The following is a 24117-nucleotide window of genomic DNA, read 5'->3' as shown; positions in this document are numbered from 1 at the left end:
TTTGGAGATTGGCTGACAGAACAGGATGCTTGTGCCGCTCGCTGTGATCTTACGGGGGGCTCTGCCTGGGAGTCAGGTGACGGTGTATAAATAGCGGCAACTTTAAGTCCATTTAGGGGTGCTGTCATGTGAGCTTGGAGGAGTTCATCTCTCAAATGTGCAAATCAGCATCACATTTGATGTTCACCTCGTAGGCTTACAGTACATCTGGGAAGTAATCATTGCACTTTTTTTTTTTTTTTATACATTTCACATTCAAATGTTATACATTCTTTATCTTCAAAATTCTACACACAACACCCCATAATGATGATTATTTTTTTATTCTTGCAAAGTTATTGAAAAAAATAAGAAATAGCATGTACATACAGTGCAGCTGGACATTATTCAGAGCGCCTCACCTTTTACAGTATGTTGCAGCCTCATTCCAAAATTGAATAAATTCATCTTCCCTCGAAATTCTAACACCCAATAATGACAACATGGAAAAGGTTTAATTCTTGCTAATTTATGTAAATTAAAAAACTAAGAAATCACATGTACTTATTACGCATCGATCCGTAAGCATTGATGCACTGTAGCTTCTTTGGTTTCACTACTTTTGCAAGGCCAAAGCATAAATTTGAGTTGAATGCTCATGGTCCCAATGGCCTCCAAACTTGGTGGACACATCCGATAAGTAGCTGCTCAGCTGATTCATTTTTGATGGGACTTGACCTTGACTTTAGGGAAATCATCTTAATTCAAAGTTAAATACTAGTAATACGGTGAAGAGTTTATTCAAATGAATTAAAGCCAGTGACAAAGGCATTCTTGATTGGTTATTATTCTGGCAATACACCCTCATAGTGACCTGAAACTTGTTATTTTTGCTTGGGATTGTCAAATTTGACACAATAAATATAAGTCAGTGTCTTGGTTTTAAATGAAACATGAAGTAAGATTCATTGAGAAATGGGAGATAAGAGTTAATCTCGAGTAACTCAACAGAACAAAAGTAGCCACTTAGGTGTTGGCTCACATCCTGCCATGGCTTCAAATAGCAGTTACAGTATGTGACCCTCTGTCTGTCGGGAAGCCTAATCTCTTAATGTTTCTTTGTGTGTTGTAAATATCAGGACACTGAAATGTTTCCACACAGAAAGAATAACTGTAAATGATGTTCATCAAAAAGAAAGTAAAATTGTACTTTTGTCATACTAGTACCTCTTGAGAGATCAAACTAACAAGTCATTCCGAGCCATCAATGCTCATCCAGTTAGTGTTGCCGTGCTTTCACAGTGGATTCAATCCCCACCCCCATCTCCTCCTTAATGGATCGTTCCGCTAAATCTTCTTGCTTGTAGCTTTCTCCTTAAAGACGGAGGATGGTTTTAAGGTCAGGCGGCATCTGGCCCTCATTTACGTCTTCCCCTCTTTTTCAAGTCTTCTCTGTTTTGTTATAGTTTATAGACCAGGAGTCCTCAGTAAATTTAAAGTTAAAAGAAAATGGTGTACTGTGGTTAACAAATGTATTAGGCCAACTGGGGTTAAAACAAGACCAGAATATCCAGCATCATAAAATGCCTTAATGTGCACTCTTTCAACCTCTGTGAGCTCCCCTGACTTTTCATCGTTTTTAACAGGAATGATGAATTTCAAACTGAGTTGACCTTTTTATACACAAATTTGACAGAACCAACTAACTTCCAGTTGATTTTCACACTGAACTGAAAAGACTTAAAGAGGCTCTAAGCATAACATATGCAAAGACTTATAACAATATAGTGGTGTATTGTTGAGATATGGCTTAAGCATCTTTTTCACCGTTTGAATTTTCCTGATTTTGTGGGAGGGGCTAAAACCGGGACTGGGGCGTATACCGTAATTTCTTGTGTATAATGCACACCCGTCTATAATATGCACCCCCAAAGTTGACCTCAAAATTCTGGAAAACCCTTCTACCTATGTATGATGCATTTTTACAAAGTATTATTTGTATTTTGTTAGTGTTTTCAAAGAATTATTCTGAAGTTAAGCACTTTACTGGAACACAATTATTTTTATTTACTTGCTATTATTTTGAAATTCACAGCTCTACTTTGATTAAGTAAATGAGAAAACACACGGTGACGCTTTTTAAGCTCCCAAAAATTGAGGAAATAAAAAAGCGATGGATTTACTTTTTAAAGACAAACGCAGACGGCGAGCTGAATATCAACACCACCACCCGACTCTGCAGTGCGCATTTTACGACAAATAGTTTTGTAAACTTTCATGAGAGACAACATGGGTTCATGGGTAACTTGATACTAGTAAATGGGGCAGTGCCGACTATCTAACTACCTGGGCTTCCTCCTAGTATCCCACTGTTGTCAAGTGCCGTGTTCGGCTGTGACATTATGTCACCAACAACGAGGGTAAGTTGACTTGTGCGCTTACTTTTATGATTATAGTCCATAATAACCATTTAATTTGGAAGTTGAGCCTCCTAATGTGATTTTACATTGTATAACCTATCACCCCCTCAGTATGTTTAATTCCTTTTGGGGCATCTATTCAACACTCCCACAGCATCTGAGAGCTGAGAGATGGCGCTTATTCAAGTTTTGAAACATGATTTTATATACTTAGCGATTATTATTTTTTCATTCAAATTTGGTAGGCTTGTTAACATTACTCTTCTCTGTGGTGTGTCAAATTTAACATGCCATTTTTTGGGCCTGTTTAGTGCCTCTTTAATAAAACATGCACGCTTTGCCTCTTATTTGGAAATATGCGCTAAGGTGGTAGGTGCTAAGGACTACTACTAAAAGTGTGTTTTAAAAGGTTTAAATGTGTTTATAGTGTGTTGGACTCATGAAACTATTAAAAAAAATGTTTTTTTTAGGTGGTCTGTATCATGGCTTTTCACCTATTGCAGGTGGCTCTGGATTGTATATCTCCCGCGATAAACGGGTTCACTGTAGAGGAAGATCGGCGTCTGCTGCCCCTTTTACACTCCTCATCAAAGACCCATTTTTCACAGCTTTTCCCATTTAGTGTAAGTGTGACTGCAACTACTGTGCTAGTCGGAAGACTGCGTTCATGCTTCTGCTCCGTGCAATCTCGCCTCCTCCTTGCAAGCAATAAACTCGAAACACAACCGTTGGGTGTTTTAGTCCAAAAACAACATCTCCGCTTCCTGTTGTGAAGCACCAGCTTGAAACCACCACGGCCCGGAATGTTCCCGACAAACGCTGACGCGGGTTCCTAGCCCCTCCTCCTCTTCCAAGCAACATACTTGTTATTTTCGTGACACACACACACACAATTCCAGAGTCATGTGATGTTTGTTTGTCTTCCAATTACAAATATTCCCACTCACACATTATAACAGTATAGAGTATTAACCATTAACCCTGTCTTGTTACCCTTTAAAAACATAGCCAATAGGTCGCCGCTTCCCCTCGTGTCTTCCTCTCCCTCGTCTATTTTGGAATGTTTGTCACTGGAGGGCCCTGACCCTCTCCACTATCCCGGAGCCTCGAGAACGGGGTGGGGTGCTGGTGGTGGGGAGATTGTGGGAATGAAGGATGAAGGGCGGGACCCTGAAGGTTGGTGGGAGGGAGAGAGCAAGTATTCTTTTCACATCCTCTGTTTAATTTATGATATCATGCTTTTATGTAAGACCCTCCACAAGCATGCGAGTGCATGGCCTATATTCACCTATGCCTTTCATGCAGAACCCTTTAAAGCGGGGCACAAAGGACAAACAACCTGGGGCGAAAACAATGTAAAAAATGGCTTCGATAGGCAGCGTGAAAGGGGCCACAAGTGCTGTTCTGCCGATGTTACACCTCTGATACTACATTGGAAGCCAGAAAATTTGGAGGTCGACTTCAGCACCTCATTCTGTATCAGTACTTTACACACAGAATGGGCAGTGTGTCCAACTTTTTCCCAGTTTGCTGTCGTATGAAAGGTACCGATGCAGGGAGTAAACCTGTGAATTTGTCAACTTCTGATGTAGTATCAGAGTCCGAATGCTCCCTGTAACCTTTTAATACTGCTCTTTCACATAGGGCAACCTAGGGAAAAGCAGTGAATGAGCTGGTTTTAAAGCACAGTGTGAAAGTGGATACAGGCTGTGTTCCACCACGAATACCTCGTTGGAAGTCTGTAAATTCACGGTCCAAGTTTAGTGCTCCATTCTGCATTTTGTTCACAGCAAACAATCTCAGGGAAGTGCTGAAAAAATACCAGCTCTGATGGGTGTAAAAGGAGTGTTCTGCTGCCACCTCTGTTAACCCGCTGATACTGTGTCGTAAACCGGCAAATTCGCAAATTGAATTCACGTACTACTCGTGAAAAAGTTGTCTTTAATGGGCAGTGTGAAAGGGGCTACAGGCAACATTCCCGCGCTGTTCGCCTCTGATGATATTACCTTTTTGGGTCTGCTTAAGTATTCCATTCTATATTGGAACCTTTCACACTGGACAAACAACCCGGGGAAGAAGTTGTGAAAAAGAAGACTTTGATTGGCACTGTGAATAGTTAACACACAAATTTGCTGGCTTCTGATTTAGTATCAGAGGTGGAATACCACCAGTAGCCCCTTCTAGACTGCCCATCAAAATTGGCTTCATCCCAGAGCGTTTTTCCTGAAAGGTACTAAAATAGAATTGAATTCGCTCCCCAGTCCATATCAGTATCTTGAATGTTCTCTATCTGCACTGACACGCTGACGGCATTCTGTGAGCTACTACAGGGGGACGCTTTTCCAAAGTGTTGATCCGTGACGCTCTTTTTCTTAACTGAGGTGACATCATTCTTATTTTGTGCTTCCTCATTCCTGAGTGGTAATGTTGCAGTTAGTGATCAACTAACTGGCAAAGCGCACCCTCTCATTTTGGGGCCCCTCCTGACAGCAATCACAATAAAGTGGAACCACATGGACGTCTTACTCACAGATCCACAGAATTCCCCACTATTATGTCAGTCCAGTGTCACAGCTGCTATCAGTCCTGGCACAGGTTTTGAGTGTTTAAGTTCTGATCCAAACAATTGAGGATGCTTAGAAATCAAACGAAGGATCTGTTCCACCTGTTGCATAACAGCGTAGAGCTGGAGAAGTTAGATCTGTGGGGGGTAACTTGACACAGTGCCAACATCCCAAAGTGTGCTTAAACAAGGACCCATTCCTGTTTCCCGTCCTTTTGTTCGCTCAACTTCTTGCACATCCTGTGGGACGCCAAAATAATATTTGAAGTGGTGTGCATATGATATGCTATCTGATGGGCAGTGTAAAAGGGCTACAGGCGGCGTTCAGCCTGTGAAACTACGTCGGAAGCCTGCAAATTCATAGGACTATTCCAGGACCCCATTCTGTATCGGTACACAGGACAGGAACTCTGGAAAAAGTCATCTTTAATGGGCAATGTGAAACAGGCGGTGTTCTGTCCATGTCAGCCCTTTGATACTATTGCTTTCTGTGTTGCGCTGCTGTGGACCTCACATTGGGCCTCCTGACTGGGCTGGAGGAGGTTTGAGTTTGGGGGGGCTCAGCATGTGGTGACACCTTGGGGTCTGGAGAATCGCCATGAGGCCAAGCGGAGGGCTGCGCCGATTACATCTTGATTTATTTAGCTGATGTCATACCCGTGTGCATGCGCGTGTGTGTGAGTGATGTAAGTCATGTTGCAGAGACCTTGTGTTCATCTTCCCTGTACATTCCAGTCACTATTCAAACAGTCAGGAGAGAAAATGAGTGTTCGTACAATGTTACGAAGTTGTCATATTATGATGTTTAATGTTACAATGTTTTTCTGTTACAGTGTTCTAATGCAATGATGTTTGACATTACGATGTTAATCTACAATGGAATATTCATATTTTATAGTGCCACAATGTTGTGTGACATTATTACCTGATGCAATGATGTTCTGATGCTACGATGCTATCATGCTGCGATGTTGTGACATTAGCGTGTTGTCATATTACAATGTTTGATGTTAAAAAATTGCCCGTAGGTGTGTATGTGAGTGCGGATGGTTGTTTGTTTGTATGTGCCCTGCCCTGCGATTGGCTGGCAACCAGTTCAGGGTGTACTCCGCCTCCTGCCCGATGATAGCTGGGATGGGCTCCAGCACGCCCGCGACCCTAGTGAGGAGAAGCGGCTCAGAAAATGGATGGATGGATGTTCTTATGCTACGATGCATTACCATCATGCCACAATGCTCGATGTAATGATCATGCTATGATGTTGAGATTTTACAATGTTGTCATGCTGCAATGATTGATATTTCTATGTTGTGACGCTACAATGTTGCGCTACTTCATTGTTGTGATGCTACAATGTTGTGCTGTTACGATGTGATGGTACGATGTTGGGAAGTTAGGATGTTATGGCATTACAATGTTGCCATAATACAACGTTTGATGTTATGATGTCATGTAACGATGCTTGACATTATGATATCGTAATGCCACAGTGTTTGACGTTATGGTATCATAATGCCACAGTTACTCAATGTTATCATGTTACAATGTTGATATGACAATGGTGTCATGCTTTTAATTGCTTTTAATCATTTAAAACACATTGAGTTACTTTGAACAGGAAATGGCCTATATAGATAAATTTGCTTTGCTTTGCAATGATGTGACACATTGTTGTGACATGTCATTTTATGATGTTTGATGTTACAATGTTTGATGTACACAACATTATAGTGTCACAACATTTGAGCATCACTACATTGTTGCGTCACAAAGTCGTGGCATCACATCGTAGTCTCGACATTGTATGGTCATTGCAGCAAAACATCGTAAGATTCGTAACATTGAACATTGTCGCACGAGAACATTTTACCACTACAACATCATAGTGTCACAAAATCAATGCTACGATCAGGCAATGCAAAGCTCGGATATTGGGATGTTGTCATGCTACAATGTTGTGATAGTATGGTGTCCTATTTTGACGTTGTAAAGTTACAATGTTGTCATGCTGCAATATTTTGAAACATGGAGTGACGTTCCGATGTCGTGACACTACGGTGGGGCAGATCTACATTGTTGTGACGTTATGATGTTGCGTCATCAAAAAAGATGCTTTATGAGCAATTCTTCGTCTTCTTTTTCTTTCAGGTTGCCACAGCGTGTCATCCTTTTCTATGGAGGCCTATCTCCTTCATCCTCCTCTCTAACACCAACTGTCCTCACTGCATCTATCAACCTTTGGTCTTCTTCAAGCTTTCTTGCCTGGCAACTCCATCCTCATCACCCTTCTACCACTATACTCACTTTCTCTCCTCTGGATGTGTCCAAACCATCGAACTCTGCTCTCTCTAACTTTGTCTCCAGAACATCTAACCTTGGCTGTCCATCCATCCATTGTCCATCCGCTAATCCGAGCTTGGGTCGCGGGGGCAGCAGCGTCAGCAGGGAAGCCCAGACTTCCCTCTCCCCAGCCACTTCCTCTAGCTCTTCCGAGGGGATCCTGAGGCGTTCCCAGGCAAGCCGAGAGACGTAGTCTCTCCAGCGTGTCCTGGGTCGTCCCCGGGGTCTCCTCCCGGTGGGACGTGCCTGGAACACCCCACCAGGGAGGCATCCAGGAGGCATCCTAAACAGATGCCCGAGCCACCTCATCTGGCTCCTCTCAATGCGGAGGAGCAGCGGCTCTACTCTGAGCCCCTCCCGGATGACCGAGCTTCTCACCCTATCTCTAAGGGAGAGCCCGGACACCCAGCGGAGGGAACTCATTTTGGCGGCTTGTATCGGGATCTTGTTCTTTCGGTCACGACCCACAGCTCGTGACCATAGGTGAGGGTAGGAACATAGATCGACCGGCCTTTCGGCTTAGCTCCTTCTTTACCACAACAGCTCGATACAAAGTCTGCATCACTGCAGACGCTGCACCGATCCGCCTGTCGATCTCCTGGCTGTCCCTCTGATAAACTCATTTCTAATCCAATCCAACCTTGCCACTCCGAGATTGAACCTCAACATCTTCATTTCCGCCACCTCCAGCTATGCTTCCAGTTGTCTCTTCAGTGCCACTGTCTCTAATCCGTACATCATGGCTGGCCTCACCACTGTCTTATAAACTTTGCCCTTCATCCTAGCAGAGACTCTTCTGTCACATAACACACCTGACACCTTCCTCCACCCATTCCACCCTGCTTGGACCTGTTTCTTCACTTTCTTACCACACTCACCATTGCTCTGCACTGTTAACCCCGAGTATTTAAAGTCCTCCACCCTCGCTATCTCGTCTCTCTGTAGCCTTACTCTTCACCCTCCACCCTCTCATTCATGCACATACAGGTATATTCTGTCTTCAGATAATCTTCATTCCTCTCCTTACAAGTGCATGCCTCCATCTTTCTAACTGTTCCAACACCTGCTCCCTCCTTTCACTGCAGATCGCAATGTCATCTGTGAACATCATGGTCCATGGGGATTCCAGTCTTACCTCATCTGTCAGCCTATTCATCAAAACAGAAAGGGGGCTCAGGGCTGATCCCTGATGCAGTCCCACTTCCACCTTAAACTCCTCTGTCACACCTACAGCACACCTCACCGCTGTTCTGCTGCCCTCGTACATGTCCTGTACTATTCTAACGCACTTCTCTGCCACTCCAGACATCCGCATGCAGTACCACAGTTCCCCTCTGAGTACTCTGTCATAGGCTTTCTCTAGATCTACAAAGACACAATGTAGATCCTTCTGACCTTCTCTGTACTTCACCATCAACACCCTCAAGGCAAATAATGCATCTGTGGTACTCTTTCTAGGAGCATGAAACCATGACGAACCATGAAGTCTAGCCTCCACTACTCTTTCCCATAACTTCATTGTGTGGCTCATCAACTTTATTCATTTATAGTTCCCACAGTTCTGCACATCACCCTTCTAAAAAATGGGCACCAGCACACTTTTCCTCCATTCCTCAGGCATCTTCACACCTGCTAGAATTCTGTTAAACAACCTGGTCAAAAACTCCATATCCACCTCTCCTAGATGCTTCCATACCTCCACTGGTATGACCAACTGCCTTTCAATTTTTCATCCTCTTTTGTGCCTTTCTAACTTCCCCCTTACTAATCATTGCTACTTCCTGGTTCACCACACTTGCCTCTTCTACTCTTCCTTCTCTCTCATTTTCGTCTTTCATCAACTCCTCAAAGAATTCTTTCCATCTATCCAGCACACAACTGGCACCAGTCAACATATTTCCATCTCTATCCTTAATCACCCTAACCTGGTGCACATCCTTCCCATCTCCATCCCTCTGTTGGCCAACTTGTATAGATCGTTTTCTCCTTTAGTGTCCAACCTGGCATACATGTCATCATATGCCTCTTGTTTGGCCTTTGCCACCTCTCTACCGTCGCCCAAGTCGCGCCTCAATGTAGTCCTTTCTCCTCTCCTCAGTCCTCTCAGTGTGCCACTTCTACTTAGCTAACCTCTTGTATGATTTTGTGTACTTTCAGGTTCCACCACCAAGTCTCATTCGCCCCTTTCCTACCAGAAGATACACCAAGTACTCTCCTGCCTGTCCCTCTGATCACCTTGCCTGTAGTGGTCCAGTCTTCTGGAAGCCCCTTTTGTCCACTGAGAGCTTGTCTCACCTCTTCTCGAAAAGCCCCACAAAACTCTTCCTTTCTCAGCTTCCACCAATGGTTCTCTGCTGTGCCTTTGTCTTCTTAATCTTCCTCCCCACCACCAGGATCATCTTACACTCCATCATCCTCTGCTGTCTAGCCACACTCTCCACTACCACTACTTTACAGTCAGTAACCTCCTTCAGATTAAATCGTCTGCATAAAATGTAATCCACCTGTGTGCTTCTGCCTCCGCTTTTGTAGGTCACCCTATATATGTTCCTGCCTCTTCTGAAAGAAAGTGTTCACTACAGCCATTTCCATCCTTTTTGCAAACTCTACTCCGTTCTATCCCTCCAAGTTCCTTTCCTGGATGCCGAATTTACCCATCACTTCTTCATCACCCATTTGCTTCACTAACATGTCCATTACAATCTGCACCAATCACGACTCTCTGTCTGGGATGCTCAGGACTACTTCGTCTAGCTCCTTCCTGAATTTCTCTGTGGGGCATAGCTGCTAATTACATTATACAAAACACCCTCAATTTCATGTTTCAGCTTCATCACTCGATCTGATACTCTTTTCACCTCCAAGATATTCTTAGCTAACTCTCCCCTTAAAATAATCCTTACTCCACTTCTCTTCCCATCTACACTATGGTAAAGTAATTTGAACCCTGCCCCTAAACGTCTAGCCTAACTGCCTTTCCACCAGCTCTCCTGGACACACAATATATCAACCTTTCTTCTAATCATCATGTCAACCAACTCCAGAGCTTTTCCTGTCCTAGCCCCAACATTCAAAGTCCCCACATTCAGTTCTTGGCTCTGTGCTTTCCTCTTCTCTTTCTGCCTAAGAACCCACGTTCCACCTCTCCTTCGTCTTCGACCCACAGTAGCTGAATTTCCACCGGCACCCTGTAGGTTAACAGCACCAGTTATGACCAATCTGGTATGGAATTCTTTGGATGAACGATCATATTTGTTTGGCAAAGTTTTAATCCGGATGCCCTTCCTGCCGTAAGCCTCTGCCTTTATCCGGGCTTGGGACCGGCCTACAGTTAGCACTAGCTTGTGCCCCCACAGGGCTGCATTAAAGTATGCTTTCCAAGCACAAAGCACACAAATGTTGTATAAGGCGTGTGTGTGGGTTTAATTTTAATTTTCCCCTGCAGGCGTCCCTCGGGACTGTAAACTGGGTGAGCCTTCATATAAACATGCTGACAGAACACATCTGCCTAATTACTATCTTCATCCTCTCCATCACTTAATGAGAGTACAGCTGAGTGTGTGACTCTTCCTTCACATATTATTATTAAATGTAAAAATAATATTTCTTCGATTAGATTAGGAAATAAAATGCGGATCGTAATCAGATCTGCTAAAACAGTAATTAAACAGTATACATGTATGTGTGGGCTATGAATATACAGTATGTACTGTATACCCCCCAACACACACACACTTATTCAGTGCGAGCCCTCCCAGTTAACAGGGATATTTGACTTCTAAAGCAGTCAGTGACACTTAATGTATTAAAAAAGATTTCAAATGTCTACAATGAGGAAAGTGATTATTCAGATAGACACATTTTTGCTTTATTTGCGTTGTTTTTTTAGTTTTGCTTTGACTGCTTCCTGTTTCTGCTATCTTACTGCTAATCAAATTAAACCACAAATACTAAAATAACAAACGCACACGCAGTTCCACATTAAGAGTGGTCAAACTGTTAATTTTAAACACCCCACGGCCATTGGGACCTTTATAGCACCTATACCTGTTTTATCAATAACCCTGCCTGCGCTAATCCTCTTTACACACGCCAGCGCTTTGATTAGCATTTCATCCCTCATCAAGCCGCAGGAAGTCACACCGGAAGCCAAGCGATCCTCAATCAGATTTCTAAAGTAAATATACAAGAAACTGTTAAATTGCGTTCTTGTAAATTTTTAGAAGTTATATTACATATGTTTTAATGTATCTCTAATCACCCATACTGGCTTTTATTTACGAAGCAGCGTTTTAATCAAAGTATAATTAAGATGTGTGCTTTTATTTTGAAAAACACTGATAAGCGGCGTATGTCACCATGACTTTAAAAGTGACACTTCCTGGTCACCTCACCCAGATGGCTGGTCCGCGGGGGAAGAGTCAGTCGACAGTCGCTCGGTGAAGAGCTTTACGTGGGGTGGACTTCGCCGCCACCACGACAGCAACCTCTTAGTCAACAATAAAGGAAGAAATATGAAAGAAAAGAGGTGGGAGCCACGCGTCACTTTGTAGGTAAATATCAGCCACACACACACGAGTCAAGGAGGGCTTTCAATTATACACTCACTAGTCTATTATTAACATTAATAACAAAACAAAACAACAAAAAGTGTACAAGTTAGCAGTAGACATGATTGTGACACGCCCTTGGCGACGAGGAGGTGGTGAGCATCTCTCTTTAGAGAGAAAAAAAAAGTCTGTTTTTATGATTGTGATGTCACAGTTTGCGTTTTTATTTATGGTTATTGCCACTACCTGGATCTGTTATTTTTACAAATTATTGACCAGTCTAAGGTCCTGAAAAGTGATGTTTTTGGAGATGCGAGGACTCTGTCCAACGTCCGCCAGTGATATATTTTTCCTAATCTTTAAGACTGTTTAAAGACCCAAAATGTTGCAAATATGCGTGACAGTTCAGATAAGACGAGGCACTCAAGAGACTTGAGCAGGAGACGGCGGCTGATGACGTCACTGTTGCGTAACAGGGAAGCGCGGTGTTACTCTCGTGACGTCACCGTCTGTCACACGCCGCAGCGCATCAGAGGTAGATGACAGGGGAAAGAGATGGGTAGTCCCTACCACAATAAATGACACTACTGTATATAGCGAGTTCACCATTGTTTAGTGCTGTTCGAGGTACAGTGAGCCATTCCCTATCTAATGCTGTCAATGTATCCCACAGTGCATCCTGAAAAGTTGAGATCAGCAGTGCTCACAGTGATCTTACACTAGCACCACGATTTACAAGTGACCCGACTTGGTGGGTTTTTCAGATACAAGCTATCGCTTGGCCTATTTTTTTCTGCTTTGACTTGCAGGCAAAACATTTTAAGATTTGAGTGACTAGATGATGGCAGCGAAATTTACAACAAGCAGCCATTTGGCAGATAGTGAACAATTCTTCAAGAAAGAGGCCAGTGCTTTCTCCCCATCTGCCGTCCAACAAAGGCTAGGGAGCGCTGCGCTCTGCTGAAAAAATAGCCATGAGGTCATCAGTTAATACTCTTCGACTTGATTTTCATCGCCAACATATTTGACTGCGAAAAATCTTAATAGACGTTCAACCCCTGATTTGTGAGTGTAAAAAAAAAAAAAAAAAAAAAGCCGCCAGAGATAGACATTCACTGTGTTACCTTGACTCAGGAGTGCCCCAGTTTACTAGTATTTTGAGTTACAAGTCATCGCTTGATAGGGTTTGTGTGTGTGTGTGTGTGTGTTATTGCGAGCTTCAGACAGGCTGCAGCTCAAATAAAGTGGGCAAAAAATGGTTTGCAGTAGTTGTACCTGCACCTCAGTGTCCTAGTGCTGTTAGTGATAGTGGTGGCGGTGACTTAACAACTATTGGAGCGTAGCTGAATCTAGTGACTGAGCGCGAATTGCGATAATGGTGACAGCTGGCAATCTGACGCGAGTACAGCAGTTACTCGCGGGGTGCTCCCGTCTGACCTCTGACCTCGCAGTGTCGCATGAGACAGATTGTTGAACAGATGTATAGCCAGGGTCCACCGGAGGTTTGGATGTTTAGTGTCAGTCGACCGTGGACGGTTGGTTTTGGCGGAGTTGTGCAGCTAGCCTGAAGAGCCACTTACCGCTAGCAGCTCAGGCGTTAGCGAGATTAGGCAAAAACAGAATAGAGATACAAGAAAGACAGAATTCTTGACTTGATATGCTTTAAAGGTAATTAACTGGAAACTGCGTTATAGTGTAAAGCAACCAGTAAATTATCTGGAATGTAGGAAAAGAGTAGACCGCGACAAAAAGCATGAATAGCATAAGACGCAATGTACTGTAGTTACACTTGCTAAAACTAGTTTTTCTTTACATTCTTTTTTATTGTTTTATTTTTTTATGCGAAGTTGCAATATTCCTTTATTAATGGCAAATTAAACATAATTATTTTATTCTCAAATAAATGTTTTTAAATGATTTGACAAAAAAACAACAACACAACTCACGAGGCAGTTTTTCAGCTAGGCACATGGGCTGTGTGTTTTTCCGACTGTCACAGAGAAAATAATTTTGTATCATTTACAGGGAAAATGTGCATTTTAGCATCTGTCATTTTTTTCAAAAGTTGCTGTAAATTTCCAAACAAACTTTAAAAGTAGCTGAATTTGTTGCTTTTCAGAAAGAACATTTTTAGGGTTGTCTGAAAAGTTGTCAAATCTAGCAACAAAAGTGTTAAATTGGCTTCAATAGCGCAGAAGGCGGGTAATTGGTGCTCTCATGTGTTCCTTCAGGTTTGCGCATGCATCCTAGTAAGTAGAGGATGACAAGTGAGTCAAAAACAAAAAGACCTGTGGGATGGGGTCGTGTTGTTGGTCTTGGCGTCAAAAGGATGCTCAGAGCAGAACCAGATGTCGCAATGATGACATCATCAGGTGGAAGAATACTTGTTTGTTTGTAATCACAGTGTGAAGAAAACATTACAACTAAATAAAGCTTTTTGTGCAGCTGTAATGTGAATATCTTCACTAAGTAGTAAAGCACTGTTGATGGTAAAAGATAAAAACTGGATGGTAAAAGGTAAAAGATTTACTTGTATAGTACCTGACATTTATTATTTACATAAAAAGAAATATGGAGGAAGTAAAAAGCTATATTGTACTTTGACTATATGTTTATTTATTGCATTTTTAGACTATATAGCATGTAGTCCTTTCATGGCATATCGTTGGCTGGTGTACCTAATGAAGTGGCAAGTGAATGTACATTGTGTGCGTGCCTTTCCCTGTGTGCAGTTAATATAGACTGTTACACACAAAACAGACAAAACTCTGTGTGTGAGTGTGAACATTCACAGGGCCGCTTCACATTCCATCGCCATGACGACACGGACTGAAAACTCATTTTGACTGATTGTAACTTGGCAAACCACGATTACAACATTAGCTAACTGAGAGTGAAACCTGTTGGTGGGCTGATTTTAATGGAATCCTACTACTTATATCTATCTACTAAAATGTCAATTAGTTAACAAAACATCGAATATACTGTAATATACTAAATATATATCAGAACCGCAAAAACAATTGCGACAAGTTCAAACCAAAATTTGTCTGAAAAGTCAAACAAAACTTCAATGTATCATTATGCCCGCAAATCTTACGAGATGTATGCTTTGCTTTTTCTTTGACTTTTTTGTGTGTGGGGGGGGTTGTGTGTGCTTGTGTGTTTGATGTCACCACAAAATGTATGCCACTAAATAAAAGTACTATTAAATTATGAAAAAATGCCAATAAATGAATACAAAGATCATGAAATTTACATTGTTCCTAAATTTTTTTTTTAAAGAAGTTTAATATACAGTAATGTTTAAATATTATTTAAAATTAATAATGGATAATTTTTTCATAATTTCATATTTTATTAATTCAACCAGAAAATAGCGAGCTAAAAAATACACGATTTAATTGGAAAAAATCCATTAATGAAATACTATGTCATTGAATAAATACTTATACATATCTTTTATTAAACAAGTAGAAAATTATTTTTGAAATAGTCATGAAGTAACGTTAGTTAAATGATATCACGATTGAATTGAAAATTACCATGCAATAATTAAATAGATCATGAAATAAAGAAATAAATGTTTCTTTAATAGGTTCAGTACAGTTATTGAATACGATATTTAACCTTTTAATTAATTAATAAACAATTTTAATAATTCTTTAACATTTCAAGTAATTACCTTTATATGGTCATTATATTGGAATTGGCCACGAACAACTCTCCATACTGTAACGTTGCGTATTCCTAAAAGTAGGGCCCCAAAGCATACAACCAAGGACTGGTGACATAAACAAGACTTTTATTCAACCAAAAGAGCACTGTACAGTGAACATAATCAATTGTAAAACCAAAACATCAACAACAAAAATGTTGACGCGTAAACAAACCCGAGAGCAACACAAACAGATGATTTAGATGAGCAGAGCGCATCCAGAGGCAGATGACGATAAAAAGCCCTGCTGATGTGGAGGATGAGGCTCCGGTTCGCCTGTCCATGGCAGCCACGGGAAAAATCGCAAACACAAAAACAAGCAGGATCACCAGATCATGACACTTACCATGGCATTGACTTTATACAGACAGTATTTACTGACCTCCCCACCAATATACTATATACAGTACATCATACATCTTACTGTTCTGAAACTCAAGGCCCGGGAGCCATAACCAGCCTGCCACCTCATTCAATGTGGCCCGTGAAAACAAATCATTAGTCTACCTCATGTTCTTTTGTACCGATATTGCAAATTGAGATATATTACAAGCATTTTTCTTGTTACCAAACCCCTTCTTAAAATAGCATTGGCTTCTCATTTCAAAACTTAGTAATCCATCAATTTTTTGTGTAATATGTAATAATATGTCGAGGCCTACATTTACAGTATATGGTTCCAAAGTCATAACGGACCTCTGACAGAAACCATAACTACAATGTGGCCCATGACAAAAATATGTTTGACACCCCATTGGGGTCCCTAAAATGTATTGTACAGCCATGTGTCTTATTAGTTATTTGTAAGCTTGTGGTATCACATGGTCACAGGTCTTAACAGATTTTTGGCATGCTTGGTTATCGTAAAATGCCACCATTTTCTCCGTCTACTTCTGTAGGAAAGCCTTTGTACTTAACGGGGTTGTTTGATTTTTATAAAGAGACAAGTCATTCGTAGATGAGGTAAAAAAAAACAAAAAACAACTCAACATTTGTATGTAAAAAAGAAAGTTCAACAACAGAATTAGTCCCTTTCATTTTAAATTTTGTTATGTCATTATAAGTAGCCAATTCTCTAATAAAATATTATTCATTCATTCATTCATCTTCCGTAGCACTTATCCTCACTAGGGTCGCAGGTGTGCTGGAGCCTATCCCAGCTATCTTTGGGCGAGAGGCGGGGTACACTGAAGTGGTCACCAGCCAATCGCAGGGCACATATAAACAAAACAACCATTCACACTCACATTTACACCTACGGACAATTTAGAGTCTTCAATCAACCTGCCACGGGTGTTTTTGGGATGTGGGAGGAAACCGGAGTGCCCGGAGAAAACCCACGCAGGCACGGGGAGAACATGCAAACTCCACACAGGCAGGGCCGGGGATTAAACCCCGGTCCTCAGAACTGTGAGGCAGACGCTCTAACCAGTCGGCCACTGTGCCGCCTAATAAAATAATAATATATATGAAATTGTTTATTTTATTAATAGCTTGTATTTTACGATTTACAACAAATCAATTAATATTTATAATGACATATAGACATAAAATAGATGTAACTAATTAAATAAATATTTTTTATTTTTTTATTTTAACATTTAAACAATAATCAATGCAAATTTTATAGTAGTCTTTAGAATTAATTATAATTAATTAACCAATTGTTTATTAAAGGTTTTATTTACTAAAAAATATTTTAATAAATGAATACAAATAAATACTTTTTAATTAACCCATTTTTGAAGGGGAAAAAAACAGCAAAATGATTGCAACAATTGTTACAGGACTCTTGATAATGGAAATACAGTGGTGCAGATAGTGAACCATTCTTCAGAAAAGGGGGTTCAACCTGTTTATTGCCACACCCAGTTGAAGTTTCCTGTCAAATTAAACAGAAAACCGAGCAAATTACACGTTATGTATTTAAATCAAACACATAACATTGGCGGCGGCACGGTGGACGATCACGGTGTGAGGATAAGCGGCTCAGAAAATGGATGGATGGATAACATTGGCTTAATAAAGTCCGTTTAGCTCAATGCTAAGATGCCATGCAAAACTCCATAGATCGTTTTGTGGTGGTATAACCTTTAAGCAACAGATGTTTCAGCACAAACTGGAGAAACAAACAGACAGACAAGATCATAAAGCTCACAAGCATATATTCTTTATCATTTGCGAAAAATGACTAATGCAGCTTACTGAGTAAGTTGTGAAGCTCTTCTTCGTGTGTCTCTACCATACTGCCTCTGCGTGGCCAAGGCGCATACACCAGAAGGAGCAGATCTATGTCCATTGAATTGAAGCAAAAAATGTGGCAACGTTACGGGCGTTGTCACGGAACTAATTAAACTCATATCTCAAGGTGCCACTGTTCAAGGTGGGCCAGATGAAAGAGGGGCTGAACTTTGCTTAACCGATGGTCTAAATTTTGTTCTCTCTGCACAGATTCAACAAGAAGACGAAGAAGTCTCCCAGAGCACTTTGCGCTGTCCTGGGAGTGGAAGCGTCTTCCTGGACCGTTTGCGCGCCATCGTGGTGGTGTGTCCGGCTCCTGCCGAGCACGCCCGAGTGGTCCGAGGTGTCCGGTGGAGGCGGTGGGTCGCCCCGGAGGATGCCTGCGAAGACCCCGATTTATCTTAAGACAACCACACCGAAACGAGGCAAGAAGACCAAACTGCGTGACGTGCTCTCGGGCGATATGATCAGCCCTCCGTTGGGTGACGTGCACCACAGCGCCCACGTGGGTCCACAAGGCGAGCGGGACATGTTCGGGGACGTGGGCTTTCTAAGGGGGAAAATGGGCATGTTACCGGCACGTAACGGCCATGCCTGTTCGCACAGCGTGGACGAACGGCACGAGGACGAGGCCGCCACTTCAGATTACTCATACAATGGATTCCACGACCAGCACTCGTCCTCTGGCTTGTTGAAATCCACCATCTCCATGCCGGTCTTCATCGCCCACGAGCAAGCGCCGCCCAAACCGCCACGCCTGCACCTGGATGATGCCAAACAGCGACACCTAAAGCCTGCGGATCTCCACGACAAGCAGCAGGGGCGGCGCCCCACGGAGAACGGAAGTCGAGACATGTCCCTGTCGCCCTCCCTTCGCCGACTGGTCCCCTCGTCCGGGTCCTTCTCGGAGGTCTCATCGGAGGAGTCTGTGTCGGATGCCTGCGGGCCACCGGACGGGCGGCGAGGCCTCAGTCTAGATTCGGACACCGGTCTGAGCAACGAGGATCTCCGCAGCGATTCACCCTGCGGACTCTTCCCGCGATCAGACTCTGTGGCGGGCCTGGACCTGGACCTGGATTTGGGGCCATCCATCCTGGAGGACGTGCTGAGGATCATGGACCGCTACAAGGACATTGGACCACCGTTGCGAGCTGTGAGGAAATGGTAGGCAGAGATGGACGATAAGGCCTTTTTCCCAAGTTGATGTAAAGAAAGCCTGATGACAGGGCGGACATTTTGCATGCAGTCATTCCAGAGAGTATTCACAGCCCTTCACTTTTTCACATTTTGTCATGCCTTACTTCAAAATGGGTTTTATTAAGTTTGTTCCCTGCGATTGGCTAGTGACCAGTTCAGGGTGTACCCTGCCTCTCGCCCGCAGATAGCTGGGATTGGCTCCAGCACGCCCGCGACCCTAGTGAGGAGAAGTGGTACGGACAATGAATGAATGAATAATTTTGTTCCCCAAAATTCTACATACAACAAACAACTTATACTGACAATGTCACCAGATAAGTATTCACAGTGCATCCCTTTTTTTCTCCAAATTTTGTTACAGCCAGGTGTATTATACAAACGTGGAAGCGTTTGGGAATGACATGAACTCAGCCGTGAAATGGTAGGCTACGTAAATTGACGGAGCAGGGTCAGCGGATGCTGAGGCGCATAGTGCGAAGAGGTCACCAACTTGCTGCCTCGTCAATCGGTATTGACCTCCAAACTTCACGTGGCCTTCAGATTGTCTCAAGAACAGTGCACAGAGAGCTTCATGGCAATGGGTTTCCATGGCAGAGAATCTGCATCCAAGCCAGATATCACCAACTGCAATGCAAAGCGCTGGAAGCAGTAGTGTAAAGCACGCTGCCACTGGACTCTAGAGCAGTGGAGACTTGTTCTCTGGAGTGATGAATCACGCATCTCCATCTGGAAACCTTATGGACGAGTTTGGGTTTGGCAGTTGCCTGGAGAATGGTATTTGTCTGACTGCATTTTGCCAAGTGTAAAGTTTGGTGGAGGGGGGATTACGGTGTGGGGTTATTTTTCAAGAGCTGGGTTTGGCCCCTTAGTTCCAGTGACAGGAACTCTGATTGCTTCAGAATACCAATAGATTTTGAACAATTCCATGCTCCCAAGTTTGTGGGAACAGTTTGGAGCTGGGCGCTTCCTCTTCCAACATGACTGTGCACCCGTGCACAAAGCAAGTTCCATAAAAATGGATGACAGAGTCTGGTGTGGATGAACTTGACGGGCCTGCACAGAGTCCTGACCCCAACCCAATAGAACACCTTTGGTATGAATTAGAGCGGAGACTGAGAGCCAGGCCTTGTCATCCAACATCAGTGTGTGACGTCACGAATGCGCTTCTGGAAGAATGGTAAAAAATTCCCATAAACACACTCCTGAACCTTGTGGACAGCCTTCCCAGAAGAGTTGAAGCTGTTATAGCTGCAAAGGATTAACTGACGTCATATTGAACAAATGGGACGTCATTTAAATCCATATGTGAGTCAAGGCAGGTGAGCGAATATATATATATATATATATATATATATATATATATATATATACACACACACACACACACACACACTGTATGTGTAGGTGGCACAGTGGACACACACACACACACACACACACACACACTGTATGTGTAGGTGGCACAGTGGACATCTGCCTCACAGTTTTGAGGACCCGGGTTCATATCCAACCTTGCCTGTGTGGAGTTTGCATGTTCTCTCCGTGCCTGCGTGGGTTTTTTCTGGGTACTCCGGTTTCCTCGCACATCCCAAAAACATGCACGGTAGGTTAACTGAAGACTCTAAATTGTCTGCAGGTGTGAGTGCGAATGGTTGTTTGTTTTTATATGTGCCCCCTTTTTTTTTTTTTTTTTTTTCTTTTCAAAACTTTTTCCATGTCCTCATGGTGTGTTATTTTGGAATAAGACTTTAAAATGACAAAATGTGGAAACAAAGTGCTGTGAATACTTGAATGCACTTTTAGTGCTGGGAGGCGACAGGCTCAGGCTGGTCCTCAAGAGTCTTATCGCAGCCATCTTCAATGGCCATTAGTGACATTTTTTTCTTATGTGAAGCTGTAAAAAAATCACGCAGACGATTAACTAACACTTTGCTGTATATCAAAGAAGACATCTTATGCTTTTTTTCCCCATTATTTAAATTTCCAGTTTTATTAACATCTATGACATGCTTTTGTCAAAATATCTTAAGAATACACCCTTAATTTGCCTGTTTGAGGGCGTGGTCCCTTATGCAAATGAAACATTGGTCACACCAACACCCTCTACTCTGGGGCAAACACAGTCAATGCATGGATTCTTTTGTCACTCTGGGAGAGAGCATTACATCACCCAGCTGCAATTAGTCTAGCAAATGCTGCATTTGGCACACGCAGCAGACACATCGCCAAACACAAATACCCTGCCCCTATGTTGACAATTTTGCCGAATAATCATATGCCTCTTATTACAAGCTAACAGGACACAGTCATTGCAGCTCTGCTTAACTTTTGGCTTTGACATGATACACTGTGGTCTGGCTGTCACTTTAAAATGGGAGATTTTCACCCTGCCCACCTTCCAAGTCATGGGCAGAGAAAATGACAGTAGGGGTGTTATGTAAATCCATCATCTTGTGACATCACAATTGAGGCTTGTTCAGACACATTTTCAGAAATACAGTAATGCACTCCAGACACAACTATTTGGAATCAAACATTTCAAAAGTTACTTTTACATAATATGTCCCCTTTAATATAACATCTTTGCAATAACCAAAACAAAACATTTATATGTACTGTATATTCTGTCCATATTGTCCACTCACATCAATATTTGTTTTTTCAACTCGATGTGCTTCAGAAGCTAATGGAAAAGTGCTTTTCCATATATGGATTGTTTTTTTCCAACTAAAAATGTATTTAGAGTGTGCTTGTCCATCTAATGTTGACTGTCACATTATTACAGTAGCCTCTTATTCCATGTCATGTATGCGATGTACATTGCTCTATATGTATCAATAAAAATGTTCCAGTTGTGAAACTTAAAGAGTCTTATGTTTCATCACATACAGTATCCCTCGTTTATTGCGGGGGTTACGGTCCAGAATTCCCTTGCGATAGACGAAAGTTACAAAGTAGTGACCGTTATATTTGTTTCATATATTTTAAATGTTTATGCATAATACCCGTAAAAAATGTGCATGTGAAGTATTTGTGTCCACTTGGGATGCCATCCTCTTGTTCTACACTGTAGTATCTGACTTTGAATGTGTGTGCTGTAAAGAAAAGGACTTGGTCTGTTGAGTGACGTGAGTCTGTGAATGAGAGGGTAGCGTTGCCTGCTGTTGACTCAGGATAGCGGCTGGCTGTTAACTGGCTAATCGTACGCTTGTCTGCGTATCGAGTACCTCTGGGCGTGAATTGTGGCCGTGCAGCTAGCGTGTGAATGTTTTGTTACTGTTGTTCAGTAACGTGGTTGGAAGTGCACTGGCAACTTTATTTTCAACCCTCTGTGGAGCGATTACAATTCATTCTAACTAGCGGTGGTAGGCTATTAAATTAGCCTGCAATTTTTACCGTAGGCATGCTTTTCGTAAGACAGTTTTGCTTTGCCGTAGATGCGTTGGCCCTCATTCACTAACCGTGCGTACACACAGATTTGTGCTTAAATTGTGCGTAAGCACGTTTGACGTACAAATCTGTCATTCATCAGTATTTTCGTATGTGTTTTTATTCATACCCTGCAAACAAATTTAGAACCTCCACAGACCATGTACGCACAAATAATTTTGCTGTGCTATATGTATTCCTTGTAATTTGTATTTTAACAACACATGCAGTGTTCGCTCATGCTCTGCTCTTAATTTTTTTTGTATGTGTATGTTTTGTGCCTCATTCTCTAAATTAACTTTGGAATTAATTAAAACTGATTAACATGATTATTTGGCTATATGTTGTCTGTTTCTGTTTTGCAAGCTTTCCGATGAAACCAACTTTTGGAATATAGGATAAAGATTAAGAAATAAGTACGTTATAAAAATACATATTTAATTCAATCAATAACAATGCCATTAAATAATGTTATGAAATAATTAGAAATGGCATTTAAATATTAAAAACACCCAATAAACACGAATGTAAAACAATAATTATAAATGTGAAATATCTGAAGAAAACAAATCAAGTGAAACAACATGTTTCTCTGGAGAACTTGTTTGATACAAAAATGAGCAAATGAGAAATAATATTTTATGGACAGATGAAGGAAAAGTACAGCTTCGTAGCAATGCACACAAACAGTATGTTTACAGACGACACAATGAAGCCTTTCAGGAAAAGAACACTCTCCCACGAGTCAAGCATGGCATAGGATCCATAATGCTGTGGGGCTGCTTTGTTACATCTGGTCCTGGAAGGCTTGACTGTATCACGGGTATCATCAAATCAGAAAATTATTAGATTTTAGAGCGAAATGTCTGACCCAGTGAAATAAAACTTGTTTTGAGGTGAAGATTATGGGTCCTCCAGGAAGACAAAGATCCAAAGCACACATCCAAGGACACAGCAATGAGTCCTGATCTGCAGCACGGTGGTCGACTGGTTAGAGCGTCTGCCTCACAGTTCTGAGCACCGTGATTCAGTCCCCGGCCCCGCCTGTGTGGAGTTTGCATGTTCTCCTCGTGCCTGCGTGGGTTTTCTCCGGGCACTCCGGTTTCCTCCCACATCCCAAAAACGCATGAATTGGAGACTCTAAATTGCCCGTAGGCATGACTGTGAGTGTGAATGGTTGTTTGTTTGTATGTGCCCTGCGATTGGCTGGCAACCAGTTCAGGGTGTACTCCGCCTCCTGCCCGATGATAGCTGGGATAGGCTTCAGCACGCCCGTGACCCTTTTGAGGATAAGCGGCTCAGAAAATGGATGGATAGAGTCCTGATCTCAATCCAATTGAAAATGTTTGGGTGGAGCTGAAATCTGCCATTGTGGAAAAGAACCCTGCAAATGTTGAAGAGCTTGAACAAATTGCAAAGGAAGGGCGTGAAAAAATACCACCTGAGAAGTGCAAAAAGCTTATAGATGGATACAAGAAACATTTGGAGGCTGTCATCACTGCCAAAGGCTGTACAACCAAATATTAAGGAGGGGTGCCACTGCCAATGTTGCTGCATATGCTGTTTTCTGTTTTGTTTTGTTTTCTTTAAAAATTACATCCAGGTGAAAAAAAACTCAAAAACGTTTTTTCTCTGTTAAATTACTTTGGACCTCCAATTAAAAGATCCTGATGATAAAAA

General features: G+C 42.1%; 1 protein-coding gene across 1 annotated transcript; it reads left to right on the top strand.

The window, feature by feature from the left end:
- Positions 1 to 11700: 11700 nt before the first annotated feature.
- On the top strand, positions 11701 to 22766 carry zgc:154093 (uncharacterized protein LOC777623 homolog). Its single transcript, XM_061781647.1, has 3 exons — positions 11701 to 11855; positions 18022 to 18975; positions 19370 to 22766. Exons 2-3 carry the CDS (start codon positions 18188 to 18190, stop codon positions 19431 to 19433), a joined length of 852 nt encoding a protein of 283 aa, XP_061637631.1. The 5' UTR covers positions 11701 to 11855; positions 18022 to 18187; the 3' UTR covers positions 19434 to 22766.
- The last annotated feature ends 1351 nt before the right edge of the window (positions 22767 to 24117 follow it).

Source organism: Phyllopteryx taeniolatus, chromosome 8 (genome assembly GCF_024500385.1).
Source record: "Phyllopteryx taeniolatus isolate TA_2022b chromosome 8, UOR_Ptae_1.2, whole genome shotgun sequence".
Classification (NCBI taxonomy): Eukaryota; Metazoa; Chordata; class Actinopteri; order Syngnathiformes; family Syngnathidae; genus Phyllopteryx; species Phyllopteryx taeniolatus.
This window is presented reverse-complemented; position numbering and strand designations above follow the sequence as displayed.

Coding starts and splice junctions, on each gene's coding strand:
- zgc:154093 (XM_061781647.1), top strand. CDS start 18,188: ATGCCTGCGAAGACCCCGATTTATCTTAAGACAACCACACCGAAACGA. Junction 18,976..19,369: donor TTGCGAGCTGTGAGGAAATG/GTAGGCAGAGAT, acceptor ATTTTGTTACAG/CCAGGTGTATTATACAAACG.